The 27,544-nt window shown below is 45.4% G+C and overlaps 1 protein-coding gene across 1 annotated transcript in view; it reads left to right on the forward strand.

Moving 5' to 3' along the window:
• The window catches only part of LOC142313077 (oocyte zinc finger protein XlCOF7.1-like), a 44,479-nt gene that overhangs the window by 3,583 nt on the left and 13,352 nt on the right, over positions 1-27,544 (forward strand). The window contains exon 4 of the mRNA XM_075352062.1: positions 3,976-4,431. Within this exon, the coding sequence (XP_075208177.1) occupies positions 3,976-4,431 (456 nt within the window). The remainder of the gene's footprint in view (positions 1-3,975; positions 4,432-27,544) is intronic.

Here is a 27,544-nt window from a genome sequence, read left to right on the forward strand (position 1 = left end):
AGGAGGTAGAGTACAAAGCGCCGGCCATTCTGGCAGATGGATCTGAGGCAAGTCGAAGGTAGATAATTTGGTCGGGAGGTCCCCCAAGTTCTTGAATTCTGCGGAGCGGCCATCTTGTTTTGCAAAAAGTTGAAATGAGGAAACGCCCATTGTTAGGAGAACCCTTTGGTCTCGAAGTAACTGAGTGAGTACTCATTAGGCTTTACAAAGTTGAAGTGTGCTCCTGGCCAGATCTGGGAGGATAACAATGTCACAGCCTTCCAGTTGTATAGTTAGATATAGTTACATAGGTTGAAAAAAGACCTAGGTCCATCTAGTTCAACCTTCCTCCACCAATTATACATTTTGTCATTAAGTCATTTATAACCAACAATGTTGTGTGTACTGAGGAAATCATCCAGCCCTTTTTTAAAAGCTGTTATAGTATCTGCCATTACTACCTCTTGTGGTGGGCATGCCACAGTCTGACTGCTCTAACTGTAAAGAACCATTTCCTATTTAGCTGCCGGAATCGCTTTTCTTCCACTCGCAGTGTATGCCCCCTGGTCCTTAGTACTGTCTTTGGAAGAAATAAGTCATGTGCCAGTCATGGTAATTTATTACCGGGACAACGAAGCATAACGGTTACACGCTTATGACCCAGCGTAATGGCGCGGGATCCGCCGAGAGACCGGAACCATTGCCACTTCCGGGTTCCGGTCCTTGGAACGCACTGAGCGCTCCATCTACATGGCACCCATTGCCATGGTGACAGAGCACACACATGCACCCCCCGTGGTCCGTACTGTCGGAAATCGCGTTCGTATCCCATAGAGGTCCCGCGCACAGTAAGTGCACTCGGAATCATAGGAGCAGATATCGAACAATACATATTACTATATCTTATTACTATATCTAAGTGGCTACGTACACCATGCCTAGAGTCATAAGGAATATACTAAATTTGCAGGACTGCTTGGACATGTGCCTTGTGAATTTGTGTGTCATTTTTGTATATATATATATATATATATATATATATATATATATATATATATATATTATAAAATAATGTGTGAATTTAAAACATGAAGATTATTATAATTAAAATTATGTGAAGGAAAAAGGGACTTAATAATTAGTCTGAAAAAATTTGATGAGTTATACATACTTATATGTGATGATGCAACTATATAAAGGAAATTAGGGGGACTTGAATAATTAATCTGAAAAAATTTGATGTGCCCTATGTGTGATGATACTACTCTGTGAAGGACAATAGGGGGGTTTAATAATCTGGAAATTTATTTATTTATTTATTTTTTAATGTGCTATATAGACTTATGCGTGATGATGCAAGTGTGTATGAATTGAATTAAAACTAACTAATCTGTGAGGAAAAAACCCCAAAAACACATAACTTATTCATGTGAAAAAGTCCAAGCACGGTCCTTTTTTCGTCAATCTTGCTTTTGAATATCTTGTTGTCCACTTCACTTCCATAATAAAATAGTCCATGTCTTAAACCGATCCTACGTTCCCAAAACCATTCAGGACCAAGTTGTTAATCAACTCATCGTCTTGTGACTTATGAGTATCTATAATTGTAAAATCAACAGTCAAATATACGAACATGCAACTTTACCATAAATAAATATATATATATATATATATATATATATATATATATATATATATATATATATATATAAAGAAATTATATATATATATATATATATATATATATATATATATATATATATATATATATATATATTTCTATTTTTTTTGCTGATATAGCTATGGTAATTATTGTTGTGAGATAATGATTATATATTTTGCAAATGCACTTTATTTATTGTGGATAAATTGAGTCCCACAAGTGGATCCTCTGTTTGGAAAATTACATTGTATAATTGGTTTTATATGTTTGTAATATTAATTTTATGGGAATATTTTGCACTGTTTTTTCCTTAGGGATTGGTGGTAATGAAATGTTATTGGGTGCTTTTCACAATACTATATTATGGTCAGAAAGTAGAGAATTAGAATGCAAAAGACGCACACCTGGTAGCATTCTCCATGGAGCCGCTATTAAATGGGGATAAACAGTACAGAAAAAAGTAGGAAAACAAGGAAAAACAAATGGGAAACTTATAGGGATAAATTCAAACTATTCTCTTGTGTCAAACTATGAACTTGTGCTAAACTATGCACTTACCTGCACCCTTGCACTTCACTGCAGACCCTCGCACACTCAGCCAGACCCTCACACACTCAGTATGTTCTATTTAGATATTGCAGCTTGCAAAATAGTTTACTTCTCCTTGTAAAAATGAATGCAGGACACAACATCATGTGGTCTTCAGGGCAAGGTGGATTTGGGATCAATATCTTTGTGAATTATATCCATTTCCATACGCGAGTCCTCTTTTCTCCCAAGTAAATCACAGGATAAAGTATTAATGGTTTTCTCCCACATAAGGGAAGAGATTTCTTCAGACAGGCTACAAATACAGAGATGGCTTGATCTTTTCTCTGTCATCTATAAATGTTAGAATACCTGAGATCTGAGTGGTGTGTTCAGATATAAGATATTAGTCCTCTATTGTTAGATATGAAGTCGCTGTGTCAGACTCTAGGTCATCTACTCTGATGCTCACTTGTGTGATGTCCTGTTTAACAGAATACAGGGCCCAGGTCTGAGTCTCCACTATAAACTAGGGGCGTTTATATCCAAAGTTCGGCACAGGGTAACTGTAACATATGAGGGGGGTTAAAATTATCCCACAGTGGGTACATGGAGGCCGGGCAGCCCACCCACAAGATTTCCAAAATGTAATTAGAGAAAAAAGGAAAGTAATTAACACATAAAGATCTGATATTTTTACCTTGAAGAGCCTGAAAGATATTTTCTCTGAATTGTACAAATGTCCATTATATAAGACCTTGTACTGGAGCCGTCCATTGTGGAGTCCGAGAGGAAGAAAGTAAATGTCTAATATTTCTTCAAGAAACTCACCTGACAGAAGATATTGATCCCTACAATAGTTTGGATTGCCGAGAGCCCCGGAGCCACATACTGTAATTACTCCAGATGTGTCACCTCTAGTTACTAAATCACTGACGGTGAAGGCTGTCCGGTGGAGGGCGGTCATTTTAGTAGATGTGTTATTGTTTATAGTCACAGTTTCCTCTATAGTAGTTAGTACAAAGCCGCTCTTATTTCATGGCTTTCCACTGCAGCCAGTTTTCTGCTCCTATCCAGGCCCCATTTCTCCAATCTGACATCTGTCACTTTACATGATAACACCTTTGTAATGCTGAATCTGATCCCAGTGTTTCTCAGATTTTTTGTGACACATTGTACTTTATCTTAGCTGTAATTTAAGCTTAATTTGTTTCCTGTTCTCTTAAAAAAAAGTCTACAATTCGCTTGAAACATTGCATTTGATGCTCTTAAAAAAAATTGAGATACCGCAACATATAGACAATAAATAGCATTTACCGTGTTCTACTTTAGCCTAAATGACTATTTTTGACTCCAGAGGCAGTCTCTGCAAATTAGCAGAGTGGATGTTGTAGAGTGAAAATTGCAAATATGCCATTATACTGCCCAATACATAGCAGCCAGCTTGGGCTTCAGGAAACAAGCAAACCATAAATGATTATGTGGGTTCTTCCCTGTAGCAATGCCAAACATGGATAGTAACAGTGTTTGGGCCATTGCAACTCTGCAAAGCATTGAGGACATTTGGCTTTGGGATTTTTCCGAATTGGATTATGCAGCCATATTGTTTTGCAAAATGAACAAAGAGGGTTTAATCATGGCCTACTGATTGCTGCTCTGAGGTCTACTGTTAAATTAGGAACATTTTTGTTTCAGTAAATTATTCTAATTATAGATTCCTACATAACTTGCACTTTTTTAGCTATATTAAAAATCATATCCTTTCATTTTTATATATTATTAAAAATAATTTTTATTCTTGGCAGATGACTGTACCAGGAGATCAGAGGCACAGCTGACATCTTCACTTTTTAAATCAGATGACCTTGATATCACACAAGATATAACTGAAGCGAATGCCTCTATTCCAGATATAGCATCATCTCTTCAAAGCAAAGATGTATCATCTCATTCTTTTGAACAGGTCCTACCTTATGATTTATCACAGACTATTAAGAAAACTAAAAGTCACAAAACAAGCATTCAAAATAGAAATGCTCTTAGAGTAAAAAATTCATTTTCAAATTTAGAATCTGAAAAAATACATAAAATTCACGCAGGGGAGAAAAGATTGTCTTCAGAGTCTGTTAGTTACCAGAGAACTCACATGGTGGAGAAGCCATTTTCATGTTCAGAATGTGGGAAATGCTTTGCACATAAATCACATTTTGTGACACATCAAAGAACTCACACAGGAGAAAAGCTATTTTCATGTTCAGAATGTGCGAAATGTTTTGCACGGAAATCACATCTTGTTATACATCAGAGAACTCATACAGAAGAGAAGCCTTTTTCATGCTCAGAATGTGGGAAATGTTTTGCTCATAAATCACATTTTGTTACACATCAGAGAACTCACACAGGGGAGAAGCCATATTCCTGTTCAGAATGTGGGAAATGTTTTATCCAAAAATCACGTCTTGTTGGACACCAGAGAACTCACACAGGGGAGAAGCCGTTTTCATGTTCAAAATGTGGGAAATGTTTTGCACATAAATCACATTTTGTTACACATCAGAGAACTCACACAGGGGAAAAGCCTTTTTCATGTTCAGAATGTGGGAAATGTTTTATCCAAAAATCACGTCTTGTTGGACACCAGAGAACTCACATAGGGGAGAAGTCTTTTTCATGTTCAGAATGTGGGAAATGTTTTGCACATAAATCACATTTTGTTACACATCAAAGAACTCACACAGGGGAGAAGCCTTTTTCATGTTCAGAATGTGGGAAATGTTTTATCGAAAAATCACGTCTTGTTGGACACCAGAGAACTCACACATGAGAGAAGTCTTTTTCATGATAGAATGTGGGAAATATTTTACATACAAATGCAATCTTTTTGAACATCCCATAAATCACACGGGTGGAATCCATTATCATACCTAGAAGTTTTAGAAATGTTTTACATGAAAATTATAATTTGTTGACCATTAAGAAAAATTCACACAGGGTGAAACAATATACAGGTGCATCTCAGTAACTTTAAATATCATCAAAAAGTTAATTTATTTCAGTAATTTAATACAAAAAGTGAAACAGATATATTATATAGTCATTATAAAAACGGTGATATAGTTAAATTGTTTATTTCTGTTGATTATGACTTAAAGCCAATGAAAACGCAAAAGTCATTATCTCAGAAAATTAGAATAATTACTAGGGCTGAGCGGACCCGGACTGTAAAAATCCGGATCCGCGCGGTTTCAAAGTTGCCCGGGTGCTGGACCCAGGCCCAGGATGTTTGACCAAACTGGGTGTTTGATCCGGATCTGGCACTTGAAAAAATAATTAATTTAAAAAATAAAGGAAGAATAAAGCAAATAAGAATGAAGCAAGAGCTTTATACTTACCCAAGCTCTGGCCGCCTTTACCCTGTTCCTGCTGCCTCCCTGTGCCGCTCATTTGATATGCTCGGCTTTTCCTGCCCACTGGCCAGCCTGGCGTCTGTGATTGGTGCAGTCAGACGTGCCCCCAGCCTTTGTAACAATGTCTGACTGCTTCCGTTCACAGACGCTGTCTGCGGGTCATCGCCGGCATAGTTCATCCTGGGCCTCCTGGTGCACAATTCATGCACCAGGAGGCCCAGGCTGAGTAGAGGAGGGAACATTGCCAGCGCGTCTCATCCTGGGCCTCCCGGTGCACGATTCATGCACTGGGAGGCCCAGGCTGAGCAGAGGAAGAAATATAGCTGGCGCAGCTCATCCTGGGTCTCCCGTTGCACGATTCATGCACCAGGAGGCCCAGGCTGATCAGAGGAGTACACATCGCAGGTGCAGCTCATCCTGGGATGCCTGCTTCATGAAGCAGGCCACATCACGGGCTACATTTTGAACACGCCCCCTATCACATGACATATTATGTCATACCTGGAAGGAGCCCATACTTTCTAGCATCATGCACGATCTGGACCCACGCAGCTTCGGAAGTGATTGCGCGACCCAGAAACAGCTTGCCGCCATGACACGAAGCGTGGGTAAGTACACCGCGCGCGCTCCTATCCCTCTAACCAACATTTTTAACCCTTTCACAACCGACCGATTTTTGCGCTTTCCGTTTTTTTTTCGCCATTCTTTTTACGAGAGACTTAACTTTTTTATTGTTCAGTTAATATGGTCATGTGAGGGCCCGTTTGTTGCGGAACTAATTGTATTTTTAAACTTTTAACCATAAGTTTAACCTATAGTTTACGGGAAAATGGCAAAAAAATCCAAATGCGGAAAAATTGCAAAAAAAGTGCAATTGCACTATAGTTTTTGAAATATTTTATTCAGTATATTCACTATATGGTAAAACTAATGTATCGGTGTGATGCCTCAGGTCGGTGCGAGTTCGTAGACACCAAACATGAATAGGTTTTGTGAGACTGTGACCGGGGTTATCTATGACGGCCGGTATGTCTCGCCCCGGTTGTGCTCACTCCATGATAGAAAGTAAATCCACTCTAGGGTTAATCCTGTTTCCCTACAGGCTGAAGGAAGGGTTAAATGGAAACAGGAACGAGGGCTGGTGTGCCGGGTGTGAGGGAGTGAACACAACTCCCTGAGTTCTCTGCTGGAGAGGCACATGTATATATTGTTGTGGACTTTTTTTTGTTTGGACATTAAAACCGTGTGCTGTGAACCTTAATGCCTGGATCCCGTGTCTTCTGCAGCGCAGCCGACCGTGCTACCTCACATATGGTGGAGAATGCGGGCATGACAGCCGGTGAGGTGTAGCATCATCCCTGGTGACCCAGCAGCACATGTCCTGGATCCGAGCGGCTATACTACAGCCCAAACCCGGTGACGCCATGGAGGACATACTAAGGCAGCAGCAACAGACTAATGCACAGCTACAAGAGGCTAATGCACAGCAACAACAGGCTAATGCACAGCAGCAACAGACCAATGCACACCTGCTCCGGGCGTTGGAACGTCAGCAGCAATCCTTGCAAGCGCAGAAAAAAAGGCACCAAGAACAGATGGTTCTCCTGGCCAAGTCGATCCGTGCCGGACCGGCAGCAACAACCCCGGGACCGGGTGATGACGGCAGCGTCCGGAAAGCGGTGAGACAAGCGTTGCAAAAGATGACCCCGGGGGATGATGTGGAAGCGTTCCTGGCGGTGTTTGAGCGGGTGGCCGAGCGGGAAAAGCTGCCGACCCCCCAGTGGGCTGAGGTATTGTCGCCCTATCTGACGGGGGAACCCCAAAAAGCGTACCTGGACCTCTGTACCGAGGATGCCATTGACTATGTGACCCTAAAAGCCGAAATACTGGCACGGTTGGGGGTGAATACCTATGTACGGGCTCAGCGGGTAAATCAGTGGTTCTATGAGGAAGCCAAACCCGTACGCTCCCAGGCCTATGACTTGTTGCATCTTGTAAAAAAATGGTTGCAGCCTGACACTCTGAGCCCGGCGCAGATGGTGGAAAGGGTAGTAGTGGATCGTTTTGTGCGCACTTTACCCGTCACCGTTCAATGGTGGGTAGGACAGGGTGACCCGAGTACCCTGGACCAGTTAGTGTCCCTGGTAGAGCGGCATGTGGCTACGCAGGACTTGATACGGGACACTGAGACTTTGCGTACCGCCCGTCGGTCCGGCCCCTCCAAGCCTAGGGCCAAGGACCCACCGCCGACAACGGTGCAGGAGTTCCCTACCGTCCCGCCTGAGGCCGCGGCCGCCAATCCTGAGGTCCGGAAGGTTCTGTACCCTAAACGACAACCCGTCAAGGGGGTTTCCGTCCCCATTAGATGTTGGCGGTGCCAGCGGGTGGGACATATGGAAGCCCAGTGTCCACTCACCACGGAGCCCATGGATTGTGGGGTTACCCGGCGGGGTTCAATGTATGCTCAGGTGGTGTGTACCGCTGACCTGGTCTCCCCAGAGACGGAGCCCCACTTGTGCCAAATACAGGTGAATGGATGTCCGGTTACAGGATTGTTGGATTCCGGAAGCTTAGTGACCCTTGTGCGATCCACCTTGAGGGCTAAAGTAAAGGCCACAGGACGTACCGTGGGGGTGGTTTGCATACATGGGGACCGCCGAGACTATCCCACGGGGATTGTCACCATCACAGCACCTTGCGGTCAGGTGCAACATGAGGTGGGACTTCTTAACACTCTTCCTTATGACGTGATCCTAGGAAGGGATCTGCCCTATTTTTGGACTTTATGGAAGAGACCCCCTAAGTCTCCTCAGATATTGGTCAGTCCGGGACCTGAGCCCTACAATCCTGAATCCGGGACACCTGCCGTAGGGGTCCCCATGATAGGGACAGAATGTGAACCCGATAGGTCGCCCCTAGAGGTATTGGCAGGAGAGGCTGAGACGGTCGAACCCATCCCGGAGTTGGAGGCGTCCCCGGATACGTTTGGGACTGCCCAACTCCAGGACCCTACATTAATACATGCCCGGAGTCGGGTGACAGTAATTGACGGGGTGGCACAGCTGCCCGGTGCCCAGGTAAGGTACCCCCATTTCGCTCTTAAGCAGGATTTACTCTACCGGGTAGATGAAATACGGGGCGTGGGGGTAGAGCAGTTGGTGGTGCCCCAGCCGCATCGTCGGCGGGTCCTCGACTTGACTCATAAACACCTGATGAGTGGCCACCTAGGGGTCAAGAAAACGCAGGAGCGAATATTGCAAAGGTTTTATTGGCCCGGAGTCTTTGGGGAGGTAAAACGGTTCTGCGAAACCTGCCCGGAGTGTCAGCTTACCGCACCCCTGACCCAATTTCGCAGTCCGTTGGTACCGTTACCCATTATAGAAGTCCCTTTTGAACGGATAGGGATGGATCTGGTGGGGCCCCTCGTAAAGTCCGCTCGAGGGCACCAACACATCCTAGTGATCGTTGACTATGCCACCCGGTATCCCGAGGCGATACCTCTCAGACATACTGCAGCAAAGCTTATAGCTCGGGAGTTGTTTGCTGTGTTCTGCCGGGTGGGGTTGCCCAAGGAGATCCCTACGGATCAGGGGACCCCATTCATGTCTAAAGTGACCAAAGAGCTATGCCGGCTACTCCAGATCAAGCAGTTGCGTACGTCTGTGTATCATCCTCAAACGGACGGTTTAGTCGAGCGTTTCAATAAAACCCTGAAAACCATGCTAAAAAGGGTGATTTCAAAAGACGGGAAAGACTGGGATATGATGCTTCCCTATTTGATGTTTGCCATCCGTGAGGTGCCACAGGCATCCACGGGGTTTTCGCCTTTTGAGTTGTTATACGGGCGACATCCCCGGGGATTGTTGGACCTGGCAAAGGAAACATGGGAGCAAGAGCCCACCCCCCATAAAAGTGTGATTGAACACATTTTGGGTATGCAGAACCGCATAAGCGCGGTCATGCCAATTGTGAAGGAGCATTTACAGGAGGCTCAGGCCGCGCAAAGCGGCCGCTACAATAGACAAGCCACTGTGCGGACCTTTAAACCCGGGGATCGGGTGTTGGTATTAATCCCCACGGCGGAGAGTAAATTCCTGGCTCAGTGGCAAGGCCCCTACGAGATAAAGGAAAGAGTCGGGGTGGTTAACTATAAAGTTTTGCAGCCCGGTAGGCGGAAACCTGAACAAATATACCATGTCAACCTATTAAAACCCTGCCAGGAACGGGAAAGCCTGATGGCTGTTTTTTCCCCATCTCCCTCCTCTTCGGGTCGTTCACCTCCGGCTCCAGCGACCTCCGGAGAGGACGAACCGGAAGTAAGGATTGGAGAAGCCCTCACCAAGACTCAGAGGCGAGAGGCCAGACGGTTGGTTCAGCAGAACCCCGATGTCTTCTCCGAGCGGCCCGGTAGGACCAGTCTGATACGACATGATATTGTCACCGAGCCCCACCTGAAGGTACGCCTGAAGTCATACCGGGTACCGGAGGCTCGACGACAAGCCATATCGGAGGAAGTAAAGACAATGTTACGCCTGGGGGTCATCGAAAAATCCCGGAGTGAATGGGCTAGTCCGATTGTCCTAATACCAAAACCCGATGGCTCCTTAAGGTTCTGCAATGACTTTAGGAGATTGAACGAAATATCCAAGTTCGATCTCTACCCCATGCCCAGAGTGGATGAGCTGATTGATAGGCTGGGACAGGCGCGGTATTTTACCACGCTCGACCTGACCAAGGGGTACTGGCAGGTGCCACTGACGGAGTCCGCCAAGGAGAAAACCGCTTTTGTTACGCCGGAGGGTCTCTTCCACTATGTTGTCTTGCCTTTTGGGTTACATGGCGCTCCGGCCACGTTCCAGAGGTTGATGGACTTAGTGCTGGAACCCCACCAGGCGTATGCATCAGCGTACCTTGATGACATCATTATTTACAGCTCCGATTGGCAGACCCACTTGGAACAGGTACAAGCGGTGGTGGACGCTCTTCGAACAGCCGGATTGACAGCCAATCCCAAGAAATGTGCGTTGGGACTCACGGAAGCCCGCTACTTGGGCTACGTGATAGGCCAAGGAGTGATTAAGCCCCAAATTAACAAGGTTGAGGCGATCCAGAAGTGGCCTAGACCCCTGACGACGAAGCAGGTTAGGGCCTTCCTGGGTATCGTGGGATACTACAGGAGGTTTGTAAAGGATTTTGCGGGACTATCAGCCCCCTTGACGGACCTTCTCAAAGGCAAGAAGTCCGTCATGGTGCGCTGGACTCCGCAGGCCGAGGACTCCTTCCGGGCCCTGAAGGGGGTCCTGTGCGGACAGCCCGTTCTTGTACACCCTGATTTCCGGAAGGAGTTCATAGTACAGACTGACGCCTCAGAGGTCGGCCTGGGGGCAGTGCTGTCTCAGGTGGTTCAGGGGGAGGAACACCCCGTCACCTTCTTAAGTAGGAAGCTCACCCCTCCCGAGCGGAATTATAGCGTAGTGGAGAAGGAGTGCCTGGCGATCAAGTGGGCCTTGGAGTCCCTACGCTATTACCTGCTGAGACGGCAGTTTCGCTTGGTGACGGATCACTCTCCACTGGTCTGGATGAGGTCCGCCAAGGAACGGAATGCCCGGGTTACCCGGTGGTTCCTTTCTCTGCAGAACTTCCGGTTTACGGTTGAACATAGGGCCGGTGGGTTGCAGGGCAACGCCGATGCCTTGTCCCGCGGGCCGTGTTTGATGGCGGGAGTTCAAACCCGCACGCTTGAACTGAGGGGGGGGTATGTGAGACTGTGACCGGGGTTATCTATGACGGCCGGTATGTCTCGCCCCGGTTGTGCTCACTCCATGATAGAAAGTAAATCCACTCTAGGGTTAATCCTGTTTCCCTACAGGCTGAAGGAAGGGTTAAATGGAAACAGGAACGAGGGCAGGTGTGCCGGGTGTGAGGGAGTGAACACAACTCCCTGAGTTCTCTGCTGGAGAGGCACATGTATATATTGTTGTGGACTTTTTTTTGTTTGGACATTAAAACCGTGTGCTGTGAACCTTAATGCCTGGATCCCGTGTCTTCTGCAGCGCAGCCGACCGTGCTACCTCACAGTTTACTTTTAGCTAAGGGGTTAAAAAAAATCAGACATTTGTACAAAATAAGTGGCTTACGTTTTGTGCTATTTTTCATGATCTGTAGCGTTCTCATTTTTTGGATCTATGACTCAGTGACTGCTTATTTTTTGCGTCTCAGGCTAGTTTCACACTTGCATTGAACGGCATCCGTTGCATTGCGCTGTGTGACGGATGCAACAGATGCGTTGCATATAATGGCACAACGGATGCAACGGATTGTACAAAACAACGGAAAGCTTTTCTTCTTTTTTTTACCGGCAGCAGACTATTGTGAACGATCAGCTGATCACCCGACTGTCGGGCGCTCTGCTGAGCGCTCTCAAAAGACGCGCTCTCAATAGCCGGCTGCCGGGCGCTCTGCTGAGCGCTCGCAAAAGCCGCGCTCTCAATAGCCAGGCGCTCTGCTGAGCTCTCTCAAAAGCCGCGCTCTCAAAAGCCGGCTGCCGGGCGCTCAGCTGAACGTTCGGCCACCGAGAGACAAAATAAAGTTTCTGTAATTAAAAAAATTAAAAAAAATAAAAATGAGCATACGCAGTGAAAATTAAAGGATTCCGCCGCTCAAAAAACGTTACATGCTGCGTTCCTTCCGCCCGGCGAAAGCAACGCAGCGTCGGCCAGTAGAGGCAACGCAGGTACTTTTGGCACAATTCATCATCCATACAAGTCTATGGGAAACAGCGGAATCCGTTAACGGATTCCGCTGTTTTCCAAAATGGCGGATTGCGCCAGAAGGAAATTAACACAAGTGTGAAAGTACCCTCAGGCTGTCGTTTTTAATGATACCATTTTTGCGCAGATGCTACGTTTTGATCGCCTGTTATTGCATTTTGCGCAAAATTTGTAGCGACCAAAAAACGTAATTTTGGCGTTTGGAATTTTTTTGCTGCTACGCCGTTTACCTATCATATCAATTGATTTTATATTTTGATAGATCGGGCATTTCTGAACACGGCGATACCAAACATGTGTATATTTTTTATTTTTTCTAACCCTTTTAATTTTCAATTGGGCGAATGGGGGGTGATTTGAACTTTTAGGTTTTTTTATTTTTTTTTTTAATTTTTCAAAACTTTTTTTTTATTTTACTAGACCCCCCCCAGGGTGTTATAGCGATCAGCAGTCTGATCGCGCATATATTTCTCCCGATCAGAGCAGGACTGATCATATCGGGAGAAATGCTAATCTCTTGTAACAGCCAGCACTCGGCTGGTTTTTACAGGACCTGAGTCTTGTGAGCACTGGAGTAATCACATGACCCTGTGCTACCATGACAACCACCGGATCCATGTGATCACGTTACGTGACTTCCGGTATCGGGCGGTGAGTAAAGTTCCAGCGCGATTGCGATTATAATGGCGCTGTCACTTCTTGACAGTGCCATTTAAGGATTTAAAAGGCATGGGCGGATAACGATTCCGCTCGTGCCTGGCAGACATGTAAAATCAGCTGATATGTGCGCTGATCGCTGCAAGCTGATGGCAGCAGACCGCGGGCATTAACACTATGACCACTAGGATATAAGATTACTGCTCGCGGTCGTTAAGTGGTTAATCTCCGGATTCTGATTCCCTTAGACTTATATGGGTACCAGATTTTGGATTTTTAAAGAAAATGGGCACTTTTTTGTGAGTCCGCTCAGCTCTAATAATTACCACAAAACCTGCAAAGACTTCCTAAGCATTCAAAATGGTCCCTTAATCTGGTTCAGTAGCTACATAATCATGGGGAAGACTGCTGACTTGACAGATGTCCAGAAGGCAGTCATTGACACACTCCACAAGGAGGGTAAGTCACAAAAGGTCATTGCTACTGAAGCTGGCTGTTCACAGAGTGCTGTAGCCAAGCATATTAATGGAAAGTTGAGTGGAAGGAAAAATTGTATTAGAAAAATGTGCACAAGCAACCGGAATAACCGCAGCCATGATAGGATTGTTGAGAAAAGTTCATTCAAAAATTTGGAGGAGACTCACAAGGAACGGACTGCTGCTGCTTCAAGGGCCACCACACACAGACGTATCCAGGACATGGGCTACAAGTGTCGCATTCCTTGTGTTAAGCCGCTCATGACCAATAGATAACGCCAGAAGCGTCTTACCGGGGCCAAGTAGAAAGAGAACTGGACTGTTCTCAGTGGTCCAAGGTGCTGTTTTCAGATGAAAGTAAATTTTGCATTTAATTTGGAAATCGCGGTCCCAGAGTCTGGAGGATGAGCGGAGAGGCCACAATCCAAGCTGCTTGAGGTCTAGTGTGAAATTTCCACAATCAGTGATGGTTTGGGGAGCCATGTCATCTGCTGGTGTAGCTTCACTTTGTTTTATCAAGACCAAAGTCAGCGCAGCCGTCTACCAGGAAATTTTCGAGCACTTCAGGCTTCCCTCTGCTGACAAGCATTTTGGAGATGGAGATTTCATTTTCCAACCGGCCTTGACACCTGTCCACACTGCCAAAAGTACCAATACCTGGTTTACTAACCACAGTATCACTGTGCTTGTTTGGCCAGCAAGCTCTCCTGACCTAAACCCCATAGAAATTCTATGGGAGACACCAGACCCAACAATGCAGGTCGAGCTGAAGGCGGCTATTAAAGCAACCTGGGCTTCCATAACACCTCAGCAGTGCCACAGGCTGATCGTCTCCATGCCACATTGCCGCATTGATGCAAAAATTCATGCAAAAGGACCCGACCAAGTATTGAGTAGATTTAGTGTAAAAACATTTTTTCAGTTGGTCTTAGATAATCTACTTTTCTGAGATAATTACTTTTGGGCTTTTATTGGCTGTAAGCCATAATCATCAACATGAACAGAAATAAACACGTGAAATAGATCCCTCTGTGTGTAATGACTCTATATAATATATGTGTTTCACTTTTTGTATTGAATTACTGAAATAAATTAACTGTTTGATGATATTCTAATTTATTGAGATGCACCTGTAGTTGACAAAGTGTTGAAGAAAACACAAAAGAGACGGTCAAAGTAAAGGCAGTAAGAAATCAAGAAAGGCAAAGCATGTTAGAAGTTACAATTACAATTCTAATATATACAGTTACTAATAGACATCTGTTTTCTAAAAATCAAAAACAATATTCCATGTGTGTAGAACATTTCGCATTTTTAGACACTGATGAGCAAAAGCGTAAAAATGTTTTTAACCTTTTACTTTCAGGCTCCATTTTTTCCCCATCCACTACTGTTTTGAAGTTGAGACTATCATCATTTCATAAACAATCATCTTGGCTATCTCATACATAAATTTGACTTGTGACTATTTAGCACTTGATTAGTGATGCAGATTCTTGTCATGTCACTGCATTTTTCTGTTTTGCTCCTAAAAATCTAATTTTTTTATTAATTTGTTAGGGTTTTGTAACTCTACGTTTTGGCTTTCAACAATGGCCTGAATTCTTCTCTGCTTGTTCTTGATCAGATTCAAACATGTCTCGACCGAAATCTAAACCCAGGTCTCTTCTACACAGTCCCAATGTTTGTGCAAACTGGTTTACTCTTTTGGATATGTATATAGCTTTTTCTTCAACTTTACCCACAAATGTTCAATTGGATTGAGGACTGAGGACTGTGGGGGTCAATCCAGCACCTATACTTTGTCATTGAACCATTTCTTCACCAGTCTCGAAGTATGCTTCGAGTCATTGTCCTGCTGCAACACTGTCGTCCTTCTCATACCAATAGTACTCGAGTGTACAAAGTAACTTGTAGGATACTCACATATAGCTCAACATTGAGATCACCATTGATCCCGATCAAGTATGCAATGCCTTTGTGAAACAACCCCATGTCTTCAGGTTTCCTCCACCGAACTTGATAGTTCCCTCAATTTCTCCATCCATTACCCCATTTTTTTCCTTGTTTCTTCCAGACTCTTTTGTTCCCATCAGAGCTTAGTCTATTGACTTTTATTTCATCACTCCAAATCACCAGTTTCCAATTTTCTGCTGTCCACTTTTCGTACTTGTTTGCAAACTCAAGGTGACACTTCTTATGACGATATTGAAGTACAGGCTTCTTCACCTTTTTTTTAATTTGCGTTACACGATACTTGCATGGATGTCTGTAATCTCACTATTACGAAACGTATGAACCACCTCCACTAACGTGTTTGTTGCACCAGAACTGGTAGACCTTGTGATGAGCCGACTTGTTGACTCTGATATTTTTTCCTGGACGTCTACCTCTTGGCTTTTGCAGTTTGGCAGTTTTCTTGGCCAATAGACTACTATTGATGAGCTGGATAATGCTGTTTCTCTTTTCTTGGGATATCTTCATGGCTGCTCCTCGATTCAAACCAGTGATCTTTTGCTTTGGAATCAACCTATAACACACTGAGCTATAAAGGAATATGAGAAGCGGTTGTAATATATAGTATATCAAACAGTGTTTACTGATAAGTAGGGAATATGTATAAGTAATAAATTAAGAAAATTCTTTTATTCCCAAAGTGCAAAATTTATTAATAATAAAATGCTGTACACAGCCAAAAACTTGAAGTGATCTCTTCACAACCGTAACAAGCGGGATAACCTCAAGGTCTGTTCCTGAATATCAGGGGCAGACCAAGGAATCCTAAATATAACCTATGGCAGATTTACATCACATAGTAATGGTTTGATACAAACAAAATCACCAAGCTCAATTAAAGCCAATACTCAGCAGTATTCCTATAGATAGTATATGATCAATTGACCATCCCACTTCAGTGGATAGGTAAAAGTTGCTGTTGGCAATGATGTGGCAGTCCTTTTGTGCATAAATACACCATTATATAAAGAGATGGTACTCCTGGTGATTTCGCCTTTTGTTTGCCTCAAGGCAGTGGGATGGTCAGTTGATCATATACTATCTATAGGAATACTGCTGAGTATTGGCTTTAATTGAGCTTGGTGATTTTGTTTGTATCAAACCATTACTATGTGATGTAAATGATCTGCCATAGGTTATATTTAGGATTCCTTGGTCTGCCCCTGATATTCAGGAACAGACCTTGAGGTTATCCCGCTTGTTACGGTTGTAAAGAGATCAATTCAGGTTTTTGGCTTTGTACAGCATTTTATTATTAATAAATTTTGCACTTTGGGAATAAAAGAATTTTCTTAATGTAATATATAGTATACAAACACCAGGAGCAAAACAGTAACCAAGCAGTCACCTGACAAAAATCTATATAACTAATCATATGCTAAATAGTTGTAAGTCAAATTTATGTGTGAGATAGCTGAGATGATTATCTATAAAATGATGGTACTCTCATTCTCAAATATGTAGTGGATGGGGAGATATGGGGAGATATGGAGCCTGAAAGTCACACGTTCAAACATTGTTACCCTTTTGCTCATTAGTGCATATTTTATTTATTCACTATATGGAGAAGAGTATTACAACCCTCCCCCCTAAAATACCCAACATTCCTCCTCCCTCTTCTTCCTAACTCCCAATCTCAGCGATCTACCATTCATTACAGTTACTTTCAGCGCACAATCTCCATGTTTGAACAATGTCTGTAACTTCTCTATACTACAATAATAAACATGTTCAGATTACACATTACTATTTCCATCTACGATCCATTCCTTCTTTGTGGGAACATCTGATGTGATCGAGTTTTTAAAATTTTATTCCATGCTAAGTTTAAAATCCTAATGATAGGTTCTCTATAAAGCATGATACTGACATATGATACAGGGCGGCACGGTGGCTCAGTGGTGACAAACTCCTTGCAGATATCAGCAAAGACAACATCTACTAGGAAATTGTATGTTCTCCCCATGTTTGTGTGGGTTTCCTCCAGGTTCTCCACTTTCCCCCACACTCCAAAGACATCCTGATGGGGAATTTAGATTGTGAGTCCCAATGGGGACAGTGTTGTTGCTGATATAAAGCAGTGTAAAACGCTGTGGAATATGTTGGCGCTACAGTCAGGGCCAGAAATATTTGGACAGTGACACAAGTTTTGTTATTTTAGCTGTTTACAAAAACATGTTCAGAAATACAATTATATATATAATATGGGCTGAAAGTGCACACTCCCAGCTGCAATATGAGAGTTTTCACATCCAAATCGGAGAAAGGGTTTAGGAATCATAGCTCTGTAATGCATAGCCTCCTCTTTTTCAAGGGACAAAAAGTAATTGGACAAGGGACTCTAAGGGCTGCAATTAACTCTGAAGGCGTCTCCCTCGTTAACCTGTAATCAGTGAAGTAGTTAAAAGGTCTGGGGTTGATTACAGGTGTGTGGTTTTGCATTTGGAAGCTGTTGCTGTGACCAGACAACATGCGGTCTAAGGAACTCTCAATTGAGGTGAAGCAGAACATCCTGAGGCTGAAAAACAGCAGACAAGAGAAGCCGGATGAATTCTGAAGTGTACCGGGATATACTTTCAGCCCATATTCAGCCAAATGCCGCAAAGTTGTTCGGACAGTGCTTCATAGTACAGATGGACAATGACCCCAAGCATACAGCCAAAGCTACCCAGGAGTTCATGAGTGCAAAAAAGTGGAACATTCTGCAATGGCCAAGTCAATCACCAGATCGTAACCCAATTGAACATGCATTTCACTTGCTCAAATCCAGACTTAAGACGGAAAGACACACAAACAAGCAAGACCTGAAGGCTGCGGCTGTAAAGGCCTGGCAAAGCATTAAGAAGGAGGAAACCCAGCGTTTGGTGATGTCCATGGGTTACAAACTTAAGGCAGTGATTGCCTCCAAAGGATTCGCAACAAAATATTGAAAATAAAAATATTTTGTTTGGGTTTGGTTTATTTGTCCAATTACTTTTGACCTCCTAAAATGTGGAGTGTTTGTAAAGAAATGTGTACAATTCCTACAATTTCTATCAGATATTTTTGTTCAAACCTTCAAATTAAACGTTACAATCTGCACTTGAATTCTGTTGTAGAGGTTTCATTTCAAATCCAATGTGGTGGCATGCAGAGCCCAACTCGCGAAAATTGTGTCACTGTCCAAATATTTCTGGACCTAACTGTATATAAAGATAAATATTATTATACATGTCCTCCAACCTAATCAGACACTTAGGATACTCAGGGTCCGTTTTGTTACGCATCTTTGATAATATCTCTGGTGTTAAATAATATACTGAACAATTATGAAATTCTATATCCTGGATTTTTACTGTAGCTCATAAAGTCTGAGTATCTAAACTAATGTTCTTCATTTCTTCTTCCTCCATTTCCTTTTTGCTGGAGCAGAGGTCGCCCAACCTGTTCCCTCATTATGGCATTATATATCTTGGATACAATACTCTTATTACTGAAATTTTGAAATTTCTCACTAACAAAGCTTTAGCTGCTAATTTCCCTAAAAGTATTCATTTGTCCTCTGTAAGGCTCGACATAACAATTTAAGAATATATTCTTGATCTTTCTTTTATTTTTAATATAATATGACCTCCTCATCCTTTTCCTTCCTTTCCTCGGCTGTACTGATACCTGATGAAATCCATTTCTCACACCCATCTAGATGTAGGAATTCAGGAAGAGTCTTCCAAAAATGGAAAGGATTGGAGGCACGCACCGTCATAGCAAGTAGATGCTTCATTCACACTTCATGCATCCGGGGAGGGAGTGAGGGCAGAGCACATCCGGACTACGGCTGCCATTTCTCACCAGCTGTGGTGCTTCAACGGGTCCATACTGATTAGTGTCAGTTGTGCTCCCTTTATGGGATTTCAGAAACGTGACAATTTAAAAACACAATAATATATACAAACATCGACAAAAACACTAACAGAATGCAACATTGTATATCCTACACTATTTATTAAATTCAAAGGAATACTATCATATCATTTTTATCATTTAACCCTAGAGGTCCCATTGCTCTCTTTTCAATGATCCAGCAGGACTCTTTTCTTAGTAGGGCTTTATGAGTGTCTTCCCCTGCTGGGGAAGGAATCATTTTTTTCTAAACCAGCAAAAGACAACATTTTTCTGTTTCCTGCGTGCACCTCCTGAACATGTTTAATTAGACACAACGCACTTATTCCCGTTATAATGGAATTTAGGTGTTCTCTAAACCTTACAAACATAGGTCTTATTATCTTGCCTATGTAGTAGTGCCCGCAGGGACAGAGAACGGCATATACTACATTCTTAATTTTGCAGGTTATAAAATGTCTCATAGTGTGCTGCTTATCTCTTTGATTTCCATGAGTCTTCTCTGGACTTGATGTCCATATTGGCCTGAAAAGACTGTAAGGATACAGATAATTAGACGAAACCAAAAAGAATGGCCAAATCTCATTCACAATGGTAACTCCTAATCAACAACATCTATGAAAACAAGCCCAGTTTGAAGCCAGAAAAGATGTCTTCTCTTTTATAAAAATCTACTAGAAGGTGGCGCGATTCTAACGCATCGAGTATTCTAGAATTTATTGTGTAGTTAATGTATGATTTTTGTTCTATACATATATATATAGATGTTGTGTGTAGTTGCCAAGTATTTGTGTAGGGCACTGTAAATGTTCTGGGTGTGGGGGTGTGTGAGAGCGGTGTTGTTTGTATGTGTTGCATTGTTTGTGGAGCGCTGTGTGTCTTCAGCGTTGTGTGTGGTGCTGTGTGTGTTGTGCGGTTTGTGTGTGTGGGGTGCGTGTGTGTGTTTTGGGGTGAGTTATGTTTTGTGCAGTGTGCGTGTGTTGCGTGGTGTGTCTATATTTGTCTGTGTGTGCCGCGGTGTTTGGGTGTGTGTGGCGTTTTATGTGTTGGGTGTTGTGTGTGTGCAGCGTTGTCTGTGTGTGTGAGTGTCTGTGTAGGGGTGATGTTTGTGGTTCTCAGTGTGTGTGGTGTGCGGTGCGTGTGTGGCAGTCTCTGTGTGTGTTTTGGGGGGAGGTGTGCACCCCCATCGTGCTCAATCCCCCATGCTGCGCACCCCCTATCGTGCTCCTTCCCCCATGCTGCACACCCCCCATCGTGCTCCATCCCCCATGCTGCGCACCCCCATCGTGCTCCATCCCCCATGCTGCGCACCCCCCATCGTGCTCCATCCCCCATGCTGCGCACCCCCCATCGTGCTCCATCCCCCATTTTGCGCACCCCCCATCGTGCTCCTTCCCCCCCATACTGCGCACCCCCATAGTGCTAGGAGGACTATAATAGGAGGAGTATAATAGGAGTATAATAGGAGTAGTAGTCCTGGGGAGAGAGGAGGATAATAGGAGTAGTCCTGGGGGGAGAGGAGGATAATAGGAGGAGTGGAACTGGGGGGAGAGGAGTATAATAGGAGGAGTAGTCCTGGGGGAGAGGAGGAGAATAGGAGGAGTAGTCCTGGGGGGAGATTAGTATAATAGGAGGAGTAGTCCTGGGGGAGAGGAATATAATAGGAGGAGTAGTCCTGGGGAGAGAGGAGGATAATAGGCGGAGTAGTCCTGGGGGGAGAGGAGGATAATAGGAGGAGTAGTCCTGGGGGAGAGGAGTATAATAGGTAGAGTAGTCCTGGGGAGAGAGGAGTATAATAGGAGGAGTAGTCCTGGGGGGAGAGGAGTATAATAAGAGGAGTAGTCCTGGGGGGAGAGGAGGATAATAGGAGGAGTAGTCCTGGGGGGAGAGGAGTATAATAGGAGGAGTAGTCCTGGGGGGGGGGAGTATAATAGGTAGAGTAGTCCTGGGGAGAGAGGAGTATAATAGGAGGAGTGGTCCTAGGGGAGAGGAGTAAAATAGGAGGAGTAGTCCGGGGGGAAAGGAGTATAATAGGAGGAATAGTCCTGGGGGGAGAGGAGTATAATAGGAGGAGTAGTCCTGGGGGGAGAGGAGGATAATAGTAGGAGTAGTCCTGGAGGTGAGGAGTATAATAGGAGGAGGAGTCCTGGGGGGAGAGGAGGATAATAGGAGGAGGAGTCCTGGGGGGAGAGGATTATAATAGGAGTAGTCCTGGGGGAGAGGGGGATAATAAGAGGAGTAGTCCTGGGAGAGAGGAGTATAATAGGAGGAGGAGTCCTGGGAGGAGAAGAGTATAATAGGAGTAGTAGTTCTGGGGGGAGAGGAGTATAATAGGAGGAGTAGTCCTGGGGGGAGAGGAGTATAATAGGAGGAGTAGTCCTGGGGCAAGAGGAGCATAATAGGAGTAGTAGTTCTGGGGGAAAAGGAGTATAATAGGAGGAGGAGTCCTGGGGGTAGAAAAGTATAATAGGAGGAGGAGTCCTAGGGTGAGAGGAGTATAATAGGAGGAGTAGTCCTGGGGGGAGAGGAGTATAATAGGAGGAGTAGTCCTGGGGCAAGAGGAGCATAATAGGAGGAGTAGTCCGGGGGGAGAGGAGTAGAATAGGAGTAGTAGTCCTGGGGAGAGAGGAGTATAATAGGAGGAGTAGTCCAGGGGGAGGGCAGGATAATAGGAGGAGTAGTCCTGGGGAGAGGAGTATAATAGGAGTAGTCCTGGGGGAGAGGGGGATAATAGAAGGAGTAGTCCTGGGTGGAGAGAGGAGAAAAATAGGAGGAGTAGTCCTGGGGAGAGAGGAGAAAAATAGGAGGAGTAGTCCTGGGGAGAGAGGAGGATAATGGGAGGAGTAGTCCTGGGGGGAGAGGAGGATAATAGGAGGAGTAGTCCTTAGGAGAGAGGAGTATAATAGGAGGAGTAGTTCTGGGGGGAGAGGAGGATAATAGGAGGAGTAGTCCTGGGGAGAGAGGAGTATAATAGGAGGAGTAGTCCTGGGGAGAGAGGAGGATAATAGGAGGAGAAGTCCTTGGGAGAGAGGAGTATAAAAGGAGGAGTAGTCCTGGGGAGAGAGGAGTATAGTAGGAGGAGTAGTTCTGGGGGGAGAGTAGTATAATAGAAGGAGTAGTCCTAAGGGGAGAGGCGTATAATAGGAGGAGTAGTCCTGGGGGGAGAGGAGGATAATAGGAGGAGTAGTCCTGGGGATAGAGGAGGATAATAAGAGGAGAAGTCCTGGGGGGAGAGGAGGATAATAGGAGTAGTCCTGGGGGGAGGGGAGTATAATAGGAGTAGTAGTCCTGGGGAGAGAGTAGTATAATAGGAGGAGTAGTCCTGGGAGAGAGGAGTATAATAGGAGGAGTAATCCTGGGGGGAGAGGAGTATAATAGGAGGAGTAGTCCTTGGGGGGGGGTATAATAGGAGGAGTAGTCCTGGGGAGAGAGGAGTATAATAGGAGGAGTAGTCCTGGAGAGAGAGGAGGATAATAGAAGGAGTAGTCCTGGGGGGAGAGGAGGATAATAGGAGGAGTAGTCCTGGGGGGAGAGGAGTGTATAATAGGAGGAGTAGTCCTGGAGAGAGAGGAGGATAATAGAAGGAATAGTCCTGGGGAGAGAGGAGTATAATAGGAGGAGTAGTCCTGGGGGGAGGGGAGTATAATAGGAGGAGTAGTTCTGGGGAGAGAGGAGTATAATAGGAGGAGTAGTCCTGGGGAGAGAGGAGTATAATAGGAGGAGTAGTTCTGGGGAGAGAGGAGTATAATAGGAGGAGTAGTCCTGGGGAGAGAGGAGTAAAATAGGAGGAGTAGTCCTGGGGGGTGAGGAGTATAACAGGAGGAGTAGTTCTGGGGAAAGAGGAGTATAATATGAGGAGTAATCCTGGGGGTAGAGGAGTATAATAGGAGGAGTAGATCCGGGGGGGGGAGAGGAGTATAATAGGAGGAATAGTCCTGGGGGAGAGAAGTATAATAAGAGCAGTAATCCTGGGGGGAGAAGAGTATAATAGGAGGAGTAGTCCTGGGGGGAGAGGAGTATAATAGGAGGAGTAGTCCTGGGGTGAGAGGAGTATAATAGGAGGAGTAGTCCTGGGGTGAGAGGAGTATAATAGGAGGAGTAGTCCTGGGGCAAGAGGAGCATAATAGGAGGAGTAGTCCGGGGGGAGAGGAGTAGAATAGGAGTAGTAGTCCTGGGGAGAGAGGAGTATAATAGGAGGAGTAGTCCAGGGGGAGGGCAGGATAATAGAAGGAGTAGTCCTGGGGAGAGGAGTATAATAGGAGTAGTCCTGGGGGAGAGGGGGATAATAGAAGGAGTAGTCCTGGGTGGAGAGGAGTATAAAAGGGGGAGTAGTCCTGGGGGAGAGAGGAGAAAAATAGGAGGAGTAGTCCTGGGGAGAGAGGAGGATAATGGGAGGAGTAGTCCTGGGGGGAGAGGAGGATAATAGGAGGAGTAGTCCTTAGGAGAGAGGAGTATAATAGGAGGAGTAGTTCTGGGGGGAGAGGAGGATAATGGGAGGAGTAGTCCTGGGGGGAGAGGAGGATAATAGGAGGAGCAGTCCTGGGGAGAGAGGAGTATAATAGGAGGAGTAGTCCTGGGGAGAGAGGAGGATAATAAGTCCTTGGGAGAGAGGAGTATAAAAGGAGGAGTAGTCCTGGGGAGAGAGGAGTATAGTAGGAGGAGTAGTTCTGGGGGGAGAGTAGTATAATAGAAGGAGTAGTCCTAAGGGGAGAGGCGTATAATAGGAGGAGTAGTCCTGGGGGGAGAGAAGGATAAAAGAAGGAGTAGTCCTGGGGGGAGAGGAGGATAATAGGAGGAGTAGTCCTGGGGATAGAGGAGGATAATAAGAGGAGAAGTCCTGGGGGGAGAGGAGGATAATAGGAGGAGTAGTCCTGGGGGGAGGGGAGTATAATAGGAGGAGTAGTCCTGGGGAGAGAGTAGTATAATAGGAGGAGTAGTCCTGGGGAGAGAGGAGTATAATAGGAGGAGTAGTCCTGGGGAGAGAGGAGTATAATAGGAGGAGTAGTCCTGGGGAGAGAGGAGTATAATAGGAGGAGTAGTCCTGGGGAGAGAGGAGTATAGTAGGAGGAGTAGTTCTGGGGGGAGAGTAGTATAATAGAAGGAGTAGTCCTAAGGGGAGAGGCGTATAATAGGAGGAGTAGTCCTGGGGGGAGAGAAGGATAAAAGAAGGAGTAGTCCTGGGGGGAGAGGAGGATAATAGGAGGAGTAGTCCTGGGGATAGAGGAGGATAATAAGAGGAGAAGTCCTGGGGGGAGAGGAGGATAATAGGAGGAGTAGTCCTGGGGGGAGGGGAGTATAATAGGAGGAGTAGTTCTGGGGAGAGAGGAGTATAATAGGAGGAGTAGTCCTGGGGAGAGAGGAGTATAATAGGAGGAGTAGTTCTGGGGAGAGAGGAGTATAATAGGAGGAGTAGTCCTGGGGAGAGAGGAGTAAAATAGGAGGAGTAGTCCTGGGGGGTGAGGAGTATAACAGGAGGAGTAGTTCTGGGGAAAGAGGAGTATAATATGAGGAGTAATCCTGGGGGTAGAGGAGTATAATAGGAGGAGTAGATCCGGGGGGGGGAGAGGAGTATAATAGGAGGAATAGTCCTGGGGGAGAGAAGTATAATAAGAGCAGTAATCCTGGGGGGAGAAGAGTATAATAGGAGGAGTAGTCCTGGGGGGAGAGGAGTATAATAGGAGGAGTAGTCCTGGGGTGAGAGGAGTATAATAGGAGGAGTAGTCCTGGGGTGAGAGGAGTATAATAGGAGGAGTAGTCCTGGGGCAAGAGGAGCATAATAGGAGGAGTAGTCCGGGGGGAGAGGAGTAGAATAGGAGTAGTAGTCCTGGGGAGAGAGGAGTATAATAGGAGGAGTAGTCCAGGGGGAGGGCAGGATAATAGAAGGAGTAGTCCTGGGGAGAGGAGTATAATAGGAGTAGTCCTGGGGGAGAGGGGGATAATAGAAGGAGTAGTCCTGGGTGGAGAGGAGTATAAAAGGGGGAGTAGTCCTGGGGGAGAGAGGAGAAAAATAGGAGGAGTAGTCCTGGGGAGAGAGGAGGATAATGGGAGGAGTAGTCCTGGGGGGAGAGGAGGATAATAGGAGGAGTAGTCCTTAGGAGAGAGGAGTATAATAGGAGGAGTAGTTCTGGGGGGAGAGGAGGATAATGGGAGGAGTAGTCCTGGGGGGAGAGGAGGATAATAGGAGGAGCAGTCCTGGGGAGAGAGGAGTATAATAGGAGGAGTAGTCCTGGGGAGAGAGGAGGATAATAAGTCCTTGGGAGAGAGGAGTATAAAAGGAGGAGTAGTCCTGGGGAGAGAGGAGTATAGTAGGAGGAGTAGTTCTGGGGGGAGAGTAGTATAATAGAAGGAGTAGTCCTAAGGGGAGAGGCGTATAATAGGAGGAGTAGTCCTGGGGGGAGAGAAGGATAAAAGAAGGAGTAGTCCTGGGGGGAGAGGAGGATAATAGGAGGAGTAGTCCTGGGGATAGAGGAGGATAATAAGAGGAGAAGTCCTGGGGGGAGAGGAGGATAATAGGAGGAGTAGTCCTGGGGGGAGGGGAGTATAATAGGAGGAGTAGTCCTGGGGAGAGAGTAGTATAATAGGAGGAGTAGTCCTGGGGAGAGAGGAGTATAATAGGAGGAGTAGTCCTGGGGAGAGAGGAGTATAATAGGAGGAGTAGTCCTGGGGAGAGAGGAGTATAATAGGAGGAGTAGTCCTGTGGGGAGAGGAGTATAATAGGAGGAGTAGTCCGGGTTGAGGGGAGTAGAATAGGAGGAGTAGTCCTGGGGAGAGAGGAGTATAATAGAAGGAGTAGTCCTGGGGAGAGAGGAGTATAATAGAAGAAGTAGTCCTGGGGGGAGGGCAGGATAATAGGAGGAGTAGTCCTGGGGGGAGAGGAGTATAATAGGAGGAGTAGTCCTGGGGAGACGAGTATAATAGGAGTAGTCCTGGGGGAGAGGGGGATAATAGAAAGAGTAGTCCTGGGTGGAGAGGAGTATAAAAGGGGGAGTAGTCCTTGGGAGAGAGGAGTATAATAGGAAGAATAGTCCTGGGGGGAGAGGAGGATAATAGGAGGAGTAGTCCTGGGGGGGGGTATAATAGGAGGAGTAATCCTGGGGGGAGAGGAGTATAATAGGAGGAGTAGTCCTGGGGGGAGAGGAGGATAATAGGAGGAGTAGTCCTGGGGTGAGAGGAGGATAATAGTAGGAGTAGTCCTGGGGGGAGAGGAGTGTATAATAGGAGGAGTAGTCCTGGAGAGAGAGGAGGATAATAGAAGGAATAGTCCTGGGGAGAGAGGAGTATAATAGGAGGAGTAGTCCTGGGGGGAGGGGAGTATAATAGGAGGAGGAGTTCTGGGGAGAGAGGAGTATAATAGGAGGAGTAGTCCTGGGGAGAGAGGAGTATAATAGGAGGAGTAGTTCTGGGGAGAGAGGAGTATAATAGGAGGAGTAGTCCTGGGGAGAGAGGAGTAAAATAGGAGGAGTAGTTCTGGGGAAAGAGGAGTATAATATGAGGAGTAATCCTGGGGGAGAGGAGTATAATAGGAGGAGTAGTCCTGGGGGAGAGGAGGATAATAGGAGGAGTAGTCCTGGGGTGAGAGGAGTATAATAGGAGGAGTAGTCCTGGGGCAAGAGGAGCATAATAGGAGGAGTAGTCCGGGGGGAGAGGAGTAGAATAGGAGTAGTAGTCCTGGGGAGAGAGGAGTATAATAGGAGGAGTAGTCCAGGGGGAGGGCAGGATAATAGGAGGAGTAGTCCTGGGGAGAGGAGTATAATAGGAGTAGTCCTGGGGGAGAGGGGGATAATAGAAGGAGTAGTCCTGGGTGGAGAGGAGTATAAAAGGGGGAGTAGTCCTGGGGGAGAGAGGAGAAAAATAGGAGGAGTAGTCCTGGGGAGAGAGGAGGATAATGGGAGGAGTAGTCCTGGGGGGAGAGGAGGATAATAGGAGGAGTAGTCCTTAGGAGAGAGGAGGATAATAGGAGGAGTAGTCCTGGGGGGAGAGGAGTATAATAAGAGGAGTAGTCCTGGGGGGAGAGGAGTATAATAGGAGGAGTAGTTCTGGGGGGAGAGGAGGATAATAGGAGGAGTAGTCCTGGGGGGAGAGGAGGATAATAGGAGGAGTAGTCCTGGGGAGAGAGGAGTAAAATAGGAGGAGTAGTCCTGGGGAGAGAGGAGGATAATAGGAGGAGAA

This window comes from Anomaloglossus baeobatrachus, chromosome 5 (genome assembly GCF_048569485.1).
Source record: "Anomaloglossus baeobatrachus isolate aAnoBae1 chromosome 5, aAnoBae1.hap1, whole genome shotgun sequence".
Classification (NCBI taxonomy): domain Eukaryota; kingdom Metazoa; phylum Chordata; class Amphibia; order Anura; family Aromobatidae; genus Anomaloglossus; species Anomaloglossus baeobatrachus.